The sequence below is a fragment of the Myiozetetes cayanensis genome, unplaced genomic scaffold (genome assembly GCF_022539395.1).
Source record: "Myiozetetes cayanensis isolate MyiCay16 unplaced genomic scaffold, myiCay2020 scf1, whole genome shotgun sequence".
NCBI lineage: Eukaryota > Metazoa > Chordata > Aves > Passeriformes > Tyrannidae > Myiozetetes > Myiozetetes cayanensis.
This window is the reverse complement of record NW_026086604.1, coordinates 115459662-115478803: the sequence shown is the minus strand read 5'-3', so window position 1 is coordinate 115478803 and position 19142 is coordinate 115459662. Positions and strand designations below refer to the sequence as shown.

Sequence of the window (19142 nt, the reverse complement as noted above, 5' to 3'; positions counted from 1 at the left end):
TGGTAAAACGTGTGCCTCAGCTGAAATGTTCATGATGCAAGGCTTTTCCACTGAGTCTGCCTTTCCTAGGAGAAGAAAATACAAATTTTGCTCCTTAGAAACCTTATACAATATAACCTCAATTAGTATTGCTACAATATATCACCGTTGTTAAGAGTGCAAACTAACATCATGCTATTAGAGTATGATAAGCTCTAATTTCCAGTTAAGGTAACTCCAGGATTCCCAAAAGAGTTACTCAAAATTAGTGCCTAGGCCAAGATTTTTGAAAAAGATTTAATTTCTAGTTTGCAAAACGAGGCCTTAAGGGAGATCTCTGATTTCCAGAAAGTCCTTCCTGTCCACTCTTTAACTTCCTTAAAGTGTCCTCTCTTAAAAGGACGGAGAGGAAATACTGTTCTTCAGTTTTAAAAAATCTTGACCTTTTTTAAACATATAAACAAAGACTCTCATTTTCATAGCAACATGATTTAAAGCTATGTTGCAACCACATAACCAACTAATAACAGTCCTAATAACAGACAGTTTAGTGAAGAACTTTCAAATTATTTTGATTTAGAAAAACACTCCTTCTGGATTCAATAGTCTGTAGTGGAAGAGTAGATTTACTGTTAAGATCTTGTTAATTCTCAGCCATCAAATTTAATAGGCTGGTAGCCAAACTAGTTGGCATTATAGGTAGGATAGAGAGTAAACATTCCTTAGGGTGCATTAAATAGGATAAAATGTGCTTCATTTAAAAAGAAACATCCTACTTAGAATCACAGAATATCCTGAGTTGGAAGGGGGGCAACAAGGATCATCAAAGTCCAACTCCTGACTTACTCCTATACTTACTGCTAGTATAATGAACTTTCCAAAAGTATAAACAAAATTACTTTCAAGTACACAAGGTTAATAAATGCTTGTGGTAAACAAATCTATCAATTTAGCCTATGTTTGCCTACTTATTTTTGCTGTCTTTAGTGCACATCCGTACATATTCCCCCACTTGTACTGTCTGCTCTCTCTTAGGTGCATATGACACACCTGCACTTTACAGATGTTGTATAAAATAATGCATTATTTATAGCTAAACTTTGCTTTGGATTAATTATGAATCAGATTGTGACTGTAATGGGACTGCTTAAACGTGTATACTTAATCATAAACAAGTATAATAAACAAGTATGTGCTAGACTGTGACCTGAACAATCAAGTCAAGCAATTGAAATTATCACCGGAATTGCAGAGATACTTACAATGATGAAAAAAAAATATTCCAAGCAGAGATGTCAGAAAAGCAACATTCAAACAAGATAATTGCTAATTAAAGTTTTTCATGTTTGGAATAAAAAGTATTCTGTATATTTGTAATGATCTGGTATTTGGCTTATTTAAACACTGGTCATTTACTCACCGGTTAGGGGTTTTAACATAGCCTGTTTCTTGGCATGTTTCTACTGCCACACTATTTGAGTTAGAAAAGTTCAATGGGTAATATTAGCTTAACTGTGGAACTGTGATATTTAATAGGATTTTATGTAAATAGCTAATATGTGCACATGACAGCAAGTTCTCACAGTTAAATATTGTCACAGAAGCATCTTTTGATTCCATTATAATCCTTATTTCATTTAACAATTAAACAAATAGAGCCTGCTGAGGCTACTATTGAATAATGATAACAAAAAAGTTTCTTCGCCCTACGATCTTCAGAAAGTTGTGGCAACAAAAGTATATGGTTTACATTGGTATTACAGGAACTGCTTTGGAAACCTGAGCTCACGGGGATAAACAAGGTCTCTACAGAGTAGCTCAATCTCAATGGCCATTTCTGGGATTTGGTTTGTCAGAAATGCTTTGTTTTGTATATGGAAATATTTTTCAACCTTATGCATTCAAAACGTGTCTGAATAAACACCTTGCTAAGGTAAGGAAGTTCTGTAAAACAGAATGGGGCAATAATAAAAATCAGTGAATGTTCTTCAGAAGAAACCTCAGATTGAAAGATTTTATTATTTGCTACCTCCATCTTTTTAGTACAGTCTTTCTAGTTTGGTGTCTGACACAATGTTTTTATCAGTAATTAAATTTCATTATTTAGAATAAGCATAGTGTTGGTACTATTATATTGATTTGCAGGCATGTGTCCTTAAGATTAAATTCAGAAGTTTTACTCATTCCTTTGTATTGAATCATCACCTTTACAGTCAAAAGTCTGGCAATGTCTGCAGGTCTTGATATCATTCATTACAGAACTGCCAAGGCTAAAGTTAAATGATTTCTTTTTCAGTGGTGTTATCTTGTTTCTATACAGGTTGGACAGATAAGCCGAGTTGAAAAGGGAGGGGTTTTTTCATCTTTTTTTTTTTCCTCTCTGAGACTGAACTGATCAAATTTTGCTAAAGGCCTTAAAACTGGTGTTCTAGTTTGTGCATCTTAAGTAGCAAAATGACAGAAGCACACATCTTCCTCACCAGTTTACTGGCAACACTCTGTGACAAATGATTCTAATAACATTTGGTACCTGTTGCGTATAAATCTCATGCTCCAGAAGAAACAGTGATGATCCTAATGACAAAGTGTCTCCTGTAGGGATGGTTTGTGATGTCCACATCTGCAGATACAATACTGAGCGTTCCTTTAATATTTAAGGCTGACTATTCCTAGTCAAATGACAGGGCAAGAGATGTTCAGATAATGGCAAGTAGTAAAATCACTGTATTTCCAGCTCCTGGAAAACACAGACTTTGGCTCTTTCAGATCTTAAGTTTAATATTAATGTCCCTCAGTGTTTACTACCTAAATCCTTCAAATGCCTAGGTTTTCATTTAACCTTAAGCCTTGTTAATAGTTTGATTAAAATTGAGACCATGTATGAGTGATGTAGCAGTGTCAGGTTCGGAACTTTCTTTACTCATTACAAATGATACTGAATAAGTAATACCCTCCAAATAGCTTAATATTTCTTCCAACCTGGATCATCATTTATGGTCCTTTTTCGCTGCAGTAACAAACACCATTGTCCAGGATATTGTCTGCGAGTCAAGGACCAGAGATTAACAGTTTATTATATGTCATTATTATGTACCTGAAGCAGATTTATTCTGCAGGCGTGGTGTGGCACTTCCATGACACAAACCCGAGTGGGTTCCTGTATCTTAGTTCCTAGATGTCTCACCTCAGTGGTGAGTTGTTTGGTCCTTTCCTTGCTTCCAAGATGACTACTTAAAAACACCCATGAGCAGATTACTGCTAAACTGCAGTCACATTCCCACTTATGCTCCATCTTCTTTCTGGCCCCGTGTCTCTTGGTTTCCTTTCTATGGTGTGGCACATCTTCCCGAGGAAAATGCTCTCACCAGAACCAGCCTGCAAGTTGGCAAGTGTTTAAATGGTGGTGGGGACAGATGTGAACCCCTTCAGAAAGAGGAGCATTGAAATAAGGGCTCTCATGCTCCAAGTGATCTAATCAGTAAACACAGACAGAAGACATCATCCTTGTAGCTCTCACTGTTTTGGAGGAGTGAGCTGTCCCTTTGTGTTCTGAAAGAGAAGAGGGAGGTGCCTCCCCTTTGGAGACAGCTCAAGCAAGGCAGTGGGCCACCAAGGTATGGTGACACTGCTCTGCAGTCCATGGTAAAGCCCTGGAGACAGGGAACAGAACTGAAAACGTACCCTTTACTCCAGTGTTTCCACCATGATACTCTGCACCAGTACACTGAAGGTGGGTATTTATGCTGCCTTATTCAGGGTATCTAGGTTTCTGACCTCGAGTGCCAAGGCTCCAGAAACAGTCAGTGATCTTCAGAGGACAAATGGAGGAACCTAAATGAAAAGCATAGTGCTTTCATTCAACTATAATTCGAGTTGAGCTCCTGCATTAAGCATTTCAGTCAAATGCTGAAGGTCAGATGGCACGGGCTGTCTTAGGTGTCTCCTTGCTCACTGTGACTCTTTGCAGTCCTATGTATGTGATTCTCAATTTTGCCTATGCTTTTAATGTCTCCCTGACTGACTCAACTTCTGACTTTCAAGCAGAGGGCCAAGTGCCTCAACGGAGGCATTTTATTTCCCTTTATTCAACTTAATCGTGAAATATCAAGTTCTTGCAATATGCAGCCATGTCAAGAGGCAAAAATAAACATGTAACGCTCTGAATTATTCCTCGTACCTCCACCAAGTCCCTCCTGTTTGTCTCGCAGCAAACCTAAACGAGTGTAATGGGGTATGGGAGGGCTCTCCAGACACGCTTGTGTTGCGGGTGCAGGGTAACTCAAGTTGCTGTTTCCGTTAAGCTTTTAATATTCCAGCACTCCACCACCTTCGTTCCTTTGTTAATTAATGGCACTAATTGGGCTCTCATCGGGCTGTCAGCTCCCGGCAGGGCGGGGAGCGCTCGCTGGGCCCCCCCTGCGGCGCCCCCCGCCCTCGCTGCGCGCCCCGGCGGCCGCGGCCCCTCGGGTGGGCAGGGCGGGTGAAGGGCGCGAGGCCGCGACGGGAGGAGCCCTGGCCCGGCCCGGGCCGGAGCGGAGCAGGGAGCGGAGGATGCGCCGGGCGCGGGGGGCCGGGGTGCGGGCTCTCCTGTGTCAGCCCGGAGCCCGGGTAGGAGGCGCGGGCCGGAGCGTGCGGAGGAATCCAGCGGTGAGCGCGGGGCGCGGGAAGAGGCGGGCGCGGGTCCTGCCCTCCGGCGGAGCGCCCCGAGCTGCCGCAGGGGGGTGCTGGCGGCGGGGCCGCCCAATCCGCGCGGGGCTGGCCCCTGTGACTGGCGGCGCCGGGGAGGGGGGCGAGCCTGGATCCCTGGCTCTGCCTTCCCCGGAGAGTTTCCTCGCGGGGGCGTCCGGGGCTGCCTCTTCCCTGGGCGCTGCCGGCGTTTTCCCGCTGTTGCCGAGCATTGGGCCGGGGAAGGCGGCGGCGGCAGCGGCAGAAGCAGAGAGCGAGGGAAGCAGCCACATGAATCAGTTTCTCTCTGTATCCGGCTCCGGGCAGAGTCGGCGACCATAGCGGGGAGGAGGGGAGAGGGGGAAAAGCGGCTACTGCAGCGGCGGCAGCCGGGGGCTCCCCTCGCCGCCGAGGTGGGTAGCGGGCCCGCAGCGTGCGGGAGGGGGGCGGTGCGGGGCGGGGGCACCGCGAGTAGCGGTGCGGGGGCCGGGGGTGCCGCTGCCCCGGCCGGCTGTCGCCGCTGTGGGGCGGCTGGATGTCGGCGGGCAGCGGGAGGGAGGGGAGAAAAGTTGCTGAGGGCGCCTGGGGGCTGCCCCGCGGGGCGGCGGCGGCGCTGCTCGCGTTCCGCCGCTTCTCACCGTCGCCCGGGGCCGGAGAGGGGCTGCGGCGGATCGTCCCCGCCGCGCGTGGGACGGGCTTCCCCCCCTGGCCGGGGCCGGAGGGTTCGGGGCGTGTTGTTCCGCAAGTTCTCTTTTTGCTCCCCGCTTCGTTGCTTCAGCGATTGTGGGTGTCGCTGTGTCAGGGTGAGAAAATACCGCCATCAACGCCTCTCGCTCTCCCCGGCTGAGCAGCCCCAACAGCGCAGTTCCCCCCTCCAGCTTCCCCCGCCCCGCGGGGGCCGGGGCGGGCCGGCCCCTCTCCCCGCGGCGGGGCTGCGCTCGCTGCCCGCTCGGTGCCCCCGCGGCGGGTCCCGCCCGTACCCTGCGGGGCGCCCGGCGGGGACCCCGCGCAGCCCCCTCTCCTCCCACGGGTGCCCGCGGGTGCGCGCAGGGCAGCGCGCCGCGGTGCGACCTCCCCCGCCTCGTGCGAGGGCAGCCCGTCACGTTTCGTCTCCGCTTCCCTCCCCAGGTGCTGCGGGACTGGTGCTCGCCGAGCCGCCACCGACGCGTCTCGTCCGTCCCCCCTCCCCTCCTGGAGCTACGCGGCCTCGGCTGCCAAATGCGCGGAGGGGAGAGACTTTGGCTCAAAATCCCCCGATCGTAAATAGAGAGAAAGCGGAAGGAGAGCCACCGCCGAGCGGCCGCGGGAGGAGGGGAGGGGGGCAGCGGCGGTGCTTCTGCCGTAGCCAGGGAGGCTGATGGCGGAGTTTGGCAGCGGTGGCGGCACCGGCGGCGGGGGGCTGCCCTCCTCCCCGGGGCCGCTCCAAGGGAAGGTGGCCTTCAAGGCAGGAGATGGGGAAGGAGGAGGAGGCGGCGGCGGCGGTGGTGGGAGATCCCGCTTTGACAGTGCGGGCAGCCGGGTTTCCAACGGGGACTGTGCCCAGCCGGGAGCCGGCGAGGAACCGGGATCAGCTCCTCCTGCAAGCCCGGAGAGCAGCAGCAAAGAGAAAGGATTTTCCACCAGTCAACAACGAGAAGGCAAACCTGGCATCCCCCGGAGGAGCAGCATAATTAAGGTAAGAGCTCCTGCTCCTCCCCATCGGGGTCTTGGGTCTTTTTCTGTGACAGGGGCAGGGAGATGCAGGCGATAGATTTGGCTCACAGAGCCTTGGCTCTAGATGAAAAGAAGGGCGCCTTTTTTCTTTCTCTTCTTTTCCTCCCTCCCTGTGGTGAGGGGACTTGATTTTTCCTTTGTCAGAAGTGGACAACAGTGAGAGGATGGCTTTGTACACATCCACACCAGGGGTGGAGAACGTCGTGCTTTGAGGTTTATTAAAGCAGAAGGCTTTAACTCCTCTTAGAAAAGGCGAGAGAAACTGGCTGGCTTGTGACAAGACAACATGGGCACCAGCCTGGTAGGGAAAGATGTGAATTGCACAGTATGCTTGTTATTTGGGATGCACCTGTGCAGAGCAATTTTGTGGCTCCATTGGCTTGTGTGTGTGACAGGCACACAGCAGGTGATGAGAGATTCAGGATCTCATTGGGCTGGGGGTGGGAGGAGGTAGAATAGGGAACATTCTTCTTGTTAAAAGTGACAGCTCGTTTAACAGTAGGCTGTGTTGTACTTCACCTATAGAAACATCTTTATTTATACTTAACTCTGCATATTCTGAATGCTAATGTTTCAGCTTGAAAAGTAGAGGGAGCATCAATGGTAGAATGTAGCTTGGGCAAAAAAAAGGAATGGGATTGCTTTTTTAAAATACAATTATTTCTACAAGTACAGTTGTTCTCTTTTGTTGTGTCTACGGTTCCTGAAAGATGTTTTGGGTTGCCTTTCCCAACTCCAGTGAAAAGGTTGAGAGAACATAGAGAAATTGCTCCATTGGTATAACAGCTGGACTAGCTGTAAAATGAGGCACAATTGCGAGTGTTTAAAATCTGAGTTTAATCAAGATCAGCTAAATGTAATGTTTTCTTTGATATTTATATACTTCCAAAATCAGCTGTGGTGGGCTGACCTTGGCTGGATGCCAGATGACCACCAAAGCCACTCTATCACTCCCCCCTCAGCTGGACAGGGGAGAGAAGATAGAAGAAAGGCTTGTGGGTTGAGATAAGGCATGGTAGAGATCCCTCAACAGTTACTGTCAGGGACAAAATATACTTGACTTAGGGAAATTAATGTATTACCAATCAAATCAGATTAGGAATGAGAAATAAAACGAAATTTTAAAAACACCTCCCGTTCACCCTGCCACGCTCCAGCAGTGCAGGGCAATAGGCAATGGGGGTTGTGGTCAGTTGTTTCTGCTGCTCCTTCCTCCTCAGGGGCAGTACCACTCACTCTCTTCCCCTGCTCCATCATGCGTTCCTCCCATGGGAGACAGGGTCACAAGTCTTGCCAGCACACCTCCTCCGGTGTGGGCTCCACAGGTCCTGCCAGGAATCTGCTCCAGTGTGGGATTCCCACAGGGTCACAGCCTTCTTCAGGCATCTGCCTACTCTGCCATGAGGTCCTTCACGTGCTGCAGGTGGATATTTGCTCCACTGTGGATCTCTGTGAGCTGCAGGCGTACAGCCTGTTTCACTATTGTCTGTACCACGGGCTGCAGGGGAATTGCTGCTCTGGCACCTGGAGCACCTCTGGCACCTTCTCCTGCTCTTCCTTCACTGACCTTGGTGTCTGCAGAGTTGTTTCTCTTGTATATTGTCCCTTCTCTCTCTGACTGCAATTGCTTCCTCCCTCCCTTCTTAAATCTGTTATCCCCCAGTCACTAATGAGGCCAGGCTTGGTCAGCTTGGAGCTGACTGGCATTGGCTGTGTCAGTCACAGGGGAAGATTCTAGCAGCTTCTCACAGAAGCCCCCCATGTAGCCTCCCTGCTACCAAAATCTAGTCCCGGAAACCCAAGACATTCCACTCCTTGCCTCTGTGAATTACATATTTAAGAATTATCATTAAAATCCACATTCATCACACAGTCTTCACAAACTTCAGTCACATCAACAAAAAAAGAATTCACCACACCAAAATCAAAACAACACCATCACGACACCAAACAAAAGGGGACAATTTACACACACAATCCATCCCTTGCCTCTTCACCACAGAACAGAAATTTCACACAGTCTATGTTTTACCTGTTACCCCTCTTGTTCTGATGATTGGATGGTAGAAAAGCATGTGGGATTTCAAAACTAGTAGTGTATCGAAAGTTGTATTATTGTCTCCTGGATCTTGCTGTAAAAACGAAGGGGAGGGCAAGGGCAGTGAGCAGTGAAACACATTTGACAGCCTGCACCCACCCTTCCTGTTTGAGCAGTGATGCTGGGCGTGTACATGTGGTGTGTATGTGTGTGTGTGTGTTAAAGAAATTACAACAATGGACAAGGGGCAGCCGAGCTTGGTTTTGGAATGACTTAATATTTGCTGGATTTGCCAGTGATTTTTTTACAGGTCTGATACTTATTAACACTGTTTTGTTTCCTCTGTAGTAGCCCAAGAAAGATAGTAGTGTTGTTTGCAGTGTTTATCATGCCACTGTACTACTTTGTAGTGTGTGATTTAATTATACAGCAACCTTCTGCCTCTCTGGGGACCAGACAAGGTCACAGTGCCTAGGGATTCATGATATATTAAGATCAAGAAGCATGAGATAAGGAAATAGGTTTTGAATTGCATTTCACGGATACCCGAATCAAGGTTCTTAGTTTCTACAGGAATGATAGCACTTTGGAATACAAAATTATTCAACTTTCTGCTGTTATTACCAATGAATACCATTTTGCAGATGTGAACAGTAATCTGTTTTAGCAGCCAAGAACCGATTACTAATGTGTTATCATTTCAATAATTATCATGAGTGGAAAAATGCGACAACATAACGTTTAAAGTTGTGCAGTCCATATTTATTTTAGATATGACTGTTTTAATACTTCTGGGAAAAATCACTCATCTTCATATATTCTGCATATTATTCTGCCTGCTTAGTTCAGCAGTTCGTAGGTGGTTTGAATCCGGTTGTGCTGGTGCCTGGTTTTCTTTGTGAAACCTTTTGGAATAGGTAGTAAACCTTAAGATGCTTCTTGCCTGCTCTTGCAGAGCAAAAGTCTGTAAACAGAGAGGAAAAAGTAAAATGTAATATATTTTTGAAAAGTGTTTTAATAATTTATACCAAGGATATAAAACTGCTCTTAAAGAAGATACAGGGTAACCTCAGGAAACAGGTCTGTTCCATGCAGGTGTAGATTTCATACGTTCATGCAAAACATGACATTGTTTGTTGATCTGTAAAATACACCTTTATGGAAAATCTAATACTTTAAATGTTGTGTCTGCTAATTACTGTGTAGGCTTTTGAGTTGCAAACGAAAAACTTAACATTTAAATAAAGTTCCAGTTCAGATTAAATTCTTATAGAACCACATGTTTGTGCATGAAAATCAGGAGCAGAGATATGCATTTTATTTTGGTTTCAGTCTCTGCTTCCATTGGTTGTCTATTTTCATAACTCTGAGAAGAGCAGTTGCTGCCTTTTTCCCCTTTCCTTTCTTACTTGCAGTCTCCGTTCTGTCTCTTTTTCTGGTAGCTCTATACTTTTTTTCTGTCTATTTTGATTAATTTTCTTTGCCTTAATCAATTTGTCTTTTTCTTTCTTGTTTGGTACAAGATGATATATGAGTTTGAAGTGTCACCTAGGATGATGACAGGTGGTAGGGTCACTATTACTGGAAAAACTAATACAATCTTCATACATAGTAGTTTATGTGGCCTTTCACTAATATATAAACTGTTTAGGCTGAAAGGATTAAAGATTGTACTCTTCATTTCTAGCAATTTTTGTGGAATAGCCTATTTCATTGCTTGCCTTTGAACCAAATTTGAGGGCTAGGACCTACATACCTGTGTTTACAGAGATTTTTTCCCTTTCTATTTCTTACTCTCTGTATTTATGAGATTCTGACTTTTCAAGAGTCAGATGCTGATGATGCGTTGTGCATTCATGAGAGTTAGGCTCTCAGAAAGCTGATTTGTGAACTAATTTATGTGCCACTTATTTGAATGTAGTGGGTTTGGGGGTCACTGTTTTGTTTTTCCATAGTAATTTCCTTGGTGCAAGTAGCTATGGTTTCCTATTACACAATTTCCTACAATATTTCCTATAATACTCTGTAAAATGAATTTACATCTTGCAGTGTAAAGTAGATTTAAGCATCTTGTGAACTTTTCTTAGCTGCTCTGACAGTTGGCCATGAGCTTGCTTCATTTTTGTGTGAGGTTCCTCCATGCCTCTCTTAAAGAGACTTTGAAGTGGTGGGCATTTGAGAATCTTTAAGGCAGCAAATGCCTTGTGGTGTATGGGTATGTTTCCTCAGAGCTGCTTGCTTCCAGGGGTGTCCAGTAAATGCTTACAGAACCTCGTGGTTTCTCAAAGCTATAACCCTAGACAGAGAGAGAGATCCAGGAGGACAGATACATCCTTATTAGGAGACAGGTTGCAGTAATAAAATGAGAAGAGAGACACTTAGGAGAGACTGCAGTTATTTAGGAAGACAACAGAGAGAAATACACAGAGAAAGGTGGCTTTGGCATTCTGTGAGCAGGAATGTTTTTATCAACATGTGCGTGGAAGCAAAGTCCGGGGTGTTTGTTTTGCATATACCAATACTGATGTCAGTGCCAATAAATTTCTTGGCTGATAACTTAAACAAACTTGTATCTCTTTTTTTATTCTGGGTGTAAACTCAAGCTTTCATATTGTAAAGTCATGACCTTGCTAACATTGTCAACTCCTAAGTTTCAAAGTTTGTGAGAAGAGAGAAGCCAAATTTAGCAAGTAGATATTCTAGGGTTTAATTTTCAGCAGAGCTTTGCTTTTAAAACTAAACATGCTTATGTCTGTGTCTTTCTGTCACATACAGCATATACAACAAGATCTTTTTTTTTCTTGTTGTAATACCAGTCTACGTTACTATCTTGTTCGATCTTCTGTGGTCTCTAGTTCATACTGTATACCTGTTTGTGTCAGGTGTTCAAAATATGAAATATGGAGAATGTTATTCAGTGTTTTCTACCACTATGATTGTTTTAAAGGCTTTAACGCAAAGCCTTTTGTGTTCTTGGTAAACTCTAAAGTGGTATTTTCAGTAGATTTAGGTTCTCTGTAGTCCTAAATTACCTTAGCCACAATGGCACGTTTGGAAGTCTTTCTGAAGGCCCAGGAATAGATCATGCATATTTGGTCTCCTTCTGAAGGGATGTAAAGGAACTAGGTTGCTGGACTCAGTTTAAAGTATATGAAATTACCTGATTTTCAGTCATCTTTCATATTGCAAATATTGCTGTGGGGAGATTCTTTTATGTATTTGTATGTGCATACATTTATGCCCAAGTAACTTCTTACTTTGTCACACGTTTGCAAGTAAACTTGATTGAGCAGTCATACACTCAAAGGTGCTAAGGCTCCTTAAGTTCAAAGAAAAGAGTCATAGAGAAGAAAGGAGAGAACTAAGGTGTATTTTGTTTCCTCATGCTCTTTCCCCTTGGAAACAAAATGCTACAGTATCATCCGAATTCCTAGGTAACAGAAGATCTGTGGTTCTGAAAGTCCCAACAGTGAAAGATGTTTTGCCCAGAGCACATGTGCTAATTGACACCGAAATTGATAGCACAAAAAAGGCATATATTTAGGAAAGGAAGCTGTGATAGTTGAGCTGTTCCTACGTCTGACCTTATACGGCCATTCAGCTAGACAGCCAAATAGGTTTTTCTGAGAGGCTGTTTCTGGATGTGCTTTCGCCTGTTTCTTAGTTTCCTCTTGTTGATTTATTGTAGATCTGTCTCATCTCTTTGGTTTGTCACATAGTATGAGAGAACTGAATAGCTGACTGCACCTCCATGAATCCTGGAGCTTTCTTTTAGAGGATGCTGTCTCCAAGGTTTGTTGGACTCTTAGCTAGACTACAGAAGATGACCAGCACCTATCCGTATTTGTATTCATTCTCCTCCATCCTCTACTACTGATTGTGTACTGGCTTCCTAATTTTTAAAAATATAATCTATATTTTAAAAGAATACTTAACACCACAACAATCCAAAATTTATATCTTCTGTGAGATACAAAAGCTGTAAGCCTTAGGTATTTGCATAGAGTATCATGTATATACATAACACATAGGCAGTTTGCTATTTGTTAACAGTGACACAGGACTGAGATGTGTGATGGCCACTGAGTGGGTATGTTATGCATTGCATTTGGTGTGTATTTTTATTTGCATTAGCAGTTTCTGCAGACCGCAGTAATCAAAGTTTTATTTGAATATATGTAACACAATTTAAAAAAAAAAGAAAAAGGTGTTTGTAGAAATGTATATATGTGGATACTCACTTTACACAAGTTCAGTATGCAATTTAGTTAGCTTATGTATTATAGCCCACAAAGATAAAGTATTTTTTCCAAAAACTGACTTGGAGCAGGAGCTTAATTTGGATGAATTTAGCTTCTCTGACTTCTCTTCTGGAAGAGTGTATGTGTCTATTTCTGTTGACTGAATAAAGAGTTTGGCTAGTGTGAATAATAGCAACTCCTTCACCCCCTCCTCCCACAAAACCAGAGACTGTCCACAAAACATGTTCTGTCTGTTCAGTGGTGAAAAATTATTCAATGGCATTTAAAGTCATTATGAATGCTTGATGAATTTTTACTTATGCCTACTATGCTTGATCAAAGATACGACTATTAGTTTACTCTATTTTTAAACTAGGAATTAGAGCCGTGGTCTCCTGTTCGTGGCTCAAAAGCTGCTCCCATTATTTGATTGCATTCATGGAAAATTAAAAAAGATTTCAGCAGAGACTGACAGGACAAGTTAACTGTGTAGCTTCCCAGCCTTTGCTGATCCATGGGTGATACTGCCATCAACTTTTGTATTGGTTGCACTGACTCTATTAGGAAAAACCCTTAAATAAAATTTGCCAGTTGTCAATCCTTACAGGCCAAATTAAGTTGAAATACGTATTGTAATACTAGTACATGGATTCCAAATTACTCATCTTTGCACATAAATGTAGAATTGTGCTCAAAATTCAGAAGTCTAAGTGTAAACAGACTAGCAGGTAGATTTTAGGGGAGGGAAGGTATATAGTAATTGATGTTTAATGTGCACAGAGAAGAGGAAAATATGAGAAAAATCAGCAACATATATGCATTGAAGAATGTTAGAAAATAGGGCTGGAAGAGACCTCAAGAGGTCAGTCTACTCTGCTCTGCTGCTCTGCTACAGGATCAACTGTTAATAAATTTCAGTATGATGCTCTTTGTCTTTTAATCACCTTTTGTTCGTGATCCTTCTATGCAGGCTGCTGGCTGATTGTTCCGCTTTGCAATGGGCAAAAGTAATCATCTGCACAGAGTTTAAAAGCTTGTACTTGTCCTACTAACTGCATTCTAATTATTTCAGATTATATCTTCAATTTGTCAGGTTCCTTCTGATTTTAACTTACCTTCTAATATGCAGGCACCTCTTCCATCTTCAGGTAAAGATCCAGTTTTAAATATGCTCTCATTTCCATCATATATGATGCATGATTTTTTTCTTTTTTTGTTAAGTGATTGTAGACTATGGATTTTACATACAAGATCAAATTCGATACTCCATAGTTAAAATAAAAATTGGTTATTTATACCTTTACCACCTGTAAATTAGGCAATATGATGTTGTAGAATCAAGTTCAGAAATATAATTCATGAGAAAATATTGTTCCTTCTAAATATTTTAAAATAATAGTTAATACAAATTTATACTATTATTACTGCATTACAGCATTGGCATAAAAAAGGGTCCTTTCAAAGGGGCTGGTTTGTTTGTCTTTAAGGAGAGTAAGTAGTAAGTGGCCTCTTTCCCTGTTTCACAGCTGGGTTTATAAAGACTGTTGTTACTGTTTTACAGTTGATTTTCACATCTGACATACCTTTTAGACATGGGGTAGTGCCATTGCCATACTTACTTCTCCCTGTTTTTGGAAATTATGCATGAAACAGTCCTTTGGAAGGATATGTTACCTATCATCTTGACTGCAGTACATCTCTTAGTATGTACTCAACTAGCTTCATTTCTAGAGATGTCTGTATAGACTCATCTGTCTCTTGCTTCTGAAGGGGAACATCCCTGAGTTCACTCACCTGTTCCCTCCTAGACACTGACCTCACGGAACACCAATGTTCAAGACAGTGAAGAATGCAATATGGCATGTGACTGGAAATCAGCAGGATTGAGGCTTACAGTGTTAACTGGTGCAGCCTTGGGAAACTAAAATATCTGTGATTCATTTCTGCCTCTCCTGGGATTCCTTTTAATGTCATTTGACCCTTTGGAATAACTAATAAAATATCCCTGAGTACTTCAGATTGTATATCATGCTCAGGGATCTTTTCAGATCCCAAACATTCATATTCTGGAAATAAATGCAGGCAGACAAGAAGTGTCTTTAAACAAACAAACAAACCAACCCGTTTTCAGAATAGCAACTGGCAGCTTTATAAAGTGAAAACTAAAAAATAACAAGATATCGAGCTGGACTTCAAAATTCACTGTAAAAAAATATTTACTTTAATAAAAGAAACTTATTTGTGGGTTTTATTTTGGTATAAGAAATGGGTACCTTACAAATATATAGCAAACAATTGATATTATGTCTATTAGTGTCATGACTGCCCTAATACCTTTGCTAAAATTGGTGAAAATAGTTTGATATTTTCTCTAAATTATGAGTTAATCAGTATTGCAGAAGAAAAAGAACTGCTGCTTTTTTCATAGAATCATAGAATTTTCAGGATCTTTTTATGGTTAAGTTGCCGTGATAATAACTTTTTCCTCCCTTTTTGCTTATCTCTTTTTTCCCCCCCTTTCTTACCAGCATTATTATTTTGCTTTCACTGAAAAAAGGCAGAGCATTATAAAGTTCTTTACGTGCTTTGATGTGTTAGTATCCATGTATGTGATCATATCCCCATCCTTTACTGCCCTTTTTAGTGCAGGAGAGGCGAGGGAGAATGATTGTGAAATTCTGCAGCAGCAGAATGGTCTGCATGGGTTTTGTTTTGTGAAGCATCTCTTATGATAGAAAATCCTGGGTGCTTTATATATTTCTTTACCTAGTCCAGGATGACAGAAGTGTTTGACGTTGTCTATCAACTGTTTACTCTAAACTACAGTCCTTAAATAAGGTATAAATGGCTGCTTATTTAAAATATATAAACTAATTTAATTGCTTAATTCTTTGTATTACCATGGTGTAAGGTGGGCTAAAAGGACAGGAATTCAGCTTGCTGTCAAAGCTTTTGTTTAGATTTTCTTCCTATTGTTGGTGTTTTTAGGATAGGCAGTTGTTTATTGATTTTAGCTGACTCCTGTAAATGGTACAGGAACACACAAAAAAAAAAAGGCGAGAGAGCAACTTTTTTAACTCTGCCATTCTTTTTCCTTTAGTAAATTAGAAGCAGAATGAGTATCTTTCCTGTACATGTTTTAAGAAAAGTCTGAGTTGGTGAAATAACACTTACATTCATTGCAATATTCATTTGCTTACAAATACATACATTTTTGCTACATAAGGTGGGAAGAAAGTAGTAGTTGGAAATAAACTGCTTAAGGAAATAGCTTGAATCAACTGAACGTACTTTGTCATTTTCAGAGAATAGTCACTAAATAATTTTTTTTTTTTTTAGATACGTCGATAGCAGTTTGTTGCAAAAAGCATTTCCAGTGTAAGTCCTAGAGTTTAGGACTAATATTTATGTGAAATAGTTTACTGTATTCAGTCATGGCACGTTACTACCACATAGTGGAGAAAGAGCAGACATAAGTAGTTTGAGTCCATGTAGTTTTATGTTTTTCTTGCTTTTGAAGAGCCCTCAAGAGCATTATAAAGCTTATTGGATGTACTTCATTTGTTAAGCCCAACTCTCCTTTAATTTCTCTTTGTGCTTTCCAGTTGTAGTAGTTGCAGTGATGAGTTTCACAACCATTGTTTGAGGCTGACACTTTTTCAGCTTTATTTGTTCCTCATCTTAAATAACATGTACCTTTTGCCTCATGCTTGGTCCCTCTTCAGTGAGTGGCTGGCCTGATCTGGAATCCACTCTAAGAGAGGTGGTGGAACGTGAAGGCACCGCGTGCTTTTAGCTGCGAGTCTCATCTTTTTGTATTTTGTAGGTTTAGAAGTAGTATGCTGTGGAAGAATTCATAAGTCTTTCACTATCTTACTCAGCCTGGTTCAGGTTTGTGTCACCTTGTCTGTTGTGTCCCTCTGCCTGTTCCCTCCACCTCTGGTCTCTCCCCATCCCTCTCACAGCCTGGCCTTTTTGCTTCAGCAGTAACAGACTGGTCATACCCTGCTTTTCTTCTGTAACTGCTGGTGGAGATCCTTCTATTCCCAGCAGAGTGCTGGAGCAGAACTCTGTGTGCTCTGTGCTGCACTGCAATAGTTCGTGCTTGCTTGGAATCCTCAAAAAGCAGTGGCAAAAAGGTATAACAGATTCCAGTGTAAGGCTGTCGTCCTTCACAGGGGGTTTAAGTCCCACAGGGCTTGAACCTATCTATGATGAAGGCTGACTGCACAGCTTGGGGTAGATGCATCTGTTTCTCCCAGTCTTCAAAAGCTGCCAGTCCTTGTGAATTTAAGAGTGGCTGCCAGGGTCAGGCCAAAAAGTCCATTGTGCTCATTACGTTGCCTCCAACGGGAAGAATAGAAAAAGCCTCCTTTCCTGACATCTACTTCCAGCTTTAAGTGAGCTGGAGCTAAGATGTCTCTGTGTTTAATCATTAAGGGCTTTTTCTCCCCATTAATTATCAAAGGCCAGTTTGACTTTTGGAAGCATTTCTCCACTGTAACATCCTGGGGCAGTTTAGCTATGAGTTGTGTGAAGAAGTCCTTTTTGTTGCCTTGTTTTACCTGCCTGCTGCTTACTTTTTCACCTGTTATCCCCAGGTTCTTGTGTTAGAAGAACACTGTTTTCCACACATGAGTTGAAAGGTGTTCCTCACATTTGCTTTGTATAATTATTTTTTCCTGGGCTAAAGAATCTTGATTTATTTAGTTTTTCCACCTATTTAAGTTTTTCTCTGTGTTTTTCACTCTGATGCCCTTTTATGTATTTTTTTCCCCTCAATTTTATTAATTTTTTGCAGTGCAGGACTAAAATGTTATTCCAAGTGTGTGCCAGTCAAATACGTAAATCCACTGTGGCATAATGAAGGTTTAGCAATATTGTGATGCTAAGTTGGACTGTAATTTATTTATTTTTAGTGTTGTCATCATCAAAGATTTAAATGGTATCACTGTCGCTAACTGGCAATGGAAGAGTGCTGTTAAAACCTTTTGCTGAATATTTAAAACCTTCCTTTTGAAGAACTGTGTAAGAATGGGTATGCTAGTGATGATGCTTGTGTTGGAAGTGGCTGCCATTAACAATTTTGCAGGAGGCAGAAATTCTGTTAGAAGTCTTTTAATGTGTTATAAAGTCTTTTTATGGTGCTGGTGACACAAAGCATTGCTGATTGGCACATCTAGCTTCCAGCTGTGGTCGAGTATATTTGTTTGCCCAGAATAAAATGGCATGGACATTGCATACAGCTGAAAAAAAATATAGTACTGATAAAAGTGATTTCATTTTATAGCAAGCTTGAAATAGGAAGGATCTTGGGTTTGTAATTACAATCTGATATTATTTTGGATGTCATAGATTTCTGAGTTTTAAAATTCTTGTAGAACACTCACGTTAATGGATTATTTATATTTCATCTTTGATTTCTTTTGCTTTTATAATGTGTGAGGCTCTTCAGGATACCTATGTCAGATTCCAGAAGAGCAAGAAGGTATTTCTGGTCTTTAGGAAACTCACACAAAGTGTAGCAATCAGATTAGCTTCCTGAAAATAGAACATCTAATACTTCATCGCAAAGAATTATTCATCTGAGGATTAAGAAGATTATTAAATAGTTGCAGTAAGCAATGAACAACAAAAATAATTAGAAGTTTGTGTCCTGCAACATTGATTCAATTATCATAGTATTATCTTAGAAGGAAATCCCAATGCTTTGTTGCTTGTCTGTCTTTCTCCTTCAAGAAACAAGACTACCATTCTTGCACCTGCTACACTGAGGGAAGGGAGAGAGGCAACACTTTAAAGAAAATAAAATGTTTGAACCTCTGTCTTATGTTACACTACTGCTAAGAAACATTTACATCCTGCTATGTTTAGATGATACAGGAGAACTCCACTGTCTGTGGTCATTCTGTGCATTACATTGGCCACGGTTCTGTGAGGCAAAAATTGTGCTGCTTGAAGCTTCCTCACTTCCATCTCTGCTGTTTTTGTAGTTTGCCAAAGTCATTACTTATTTTAAATGAGCAATGAAAAGCCATTTCTTTCTGCCTCTGGGAAATCTTTGTTTCAGTGTAATTTTTTACTGTAAAACACAATAAGAAATGTTCTAAAACTCTAGGAAACTTTGAACCAAACTGTTACTGAAAAATGTAATTATCTCACATTATACATTTTCTTTCAGTGGTCACATTAACTGATTGGGAGGAGGTGACACCTGCTAGAATTTTATAACCCTATTTTGCTTACATGTAAGAATTTAGGGAAAAAACCAAACCCTTTTTGGTCTGTAACTTGAAAAATTTCGGAGATGATGGGCATCTTTTCTCCATGTCCTTGACCAAATAATTTTGAGATTCTTTACTAAAGATAGTTATTATGCTCAACTTTTCACAATCTGTTTTCCTTCAGTTATTGCAAAATTTATTAGGGCTGAGACTTTTTTTTTCCACTTGTATATCATAGAGAAACAAAGTCTGAGAAATCAGTGTAAAGGGTAGAACTGTGAT

The 19142-nt window shown here is 41.9% G+C and overlaps 1 protein-coding gene across 2 annotated transcripts in view; it reads left to right on the top strand.

Moving 5' to 3' along the window:
* The first annotated feature begins 4789 nt into the window (after nt 1-4789).
* The window catches only part of PLCL2 (phospholipase C like 2), a 97485-nt gene continuing 83132 nt past the window's right edge, over nt 4790-19142 (top strand). Inside the window, exons 1-2 of one of the 2 annotated variants that reach the window (XM_050311760.1) lie at nt 4790-5057; nt 5773-6319. In XM_050311760.1, coding sequence (XP_050167717.1) covers nt 6002-6319 — 318 coding nt within the window. In that variant the 5' untranslated portion in view covers nt 4790-5057; nt 5773-6001. Of the gene's footprint in view, nt 5058-5764; nt 6320-19142 lie in introns of those variants that run through there. The other variant, XM_050311765.1, reaches the window with a different exon arrangement.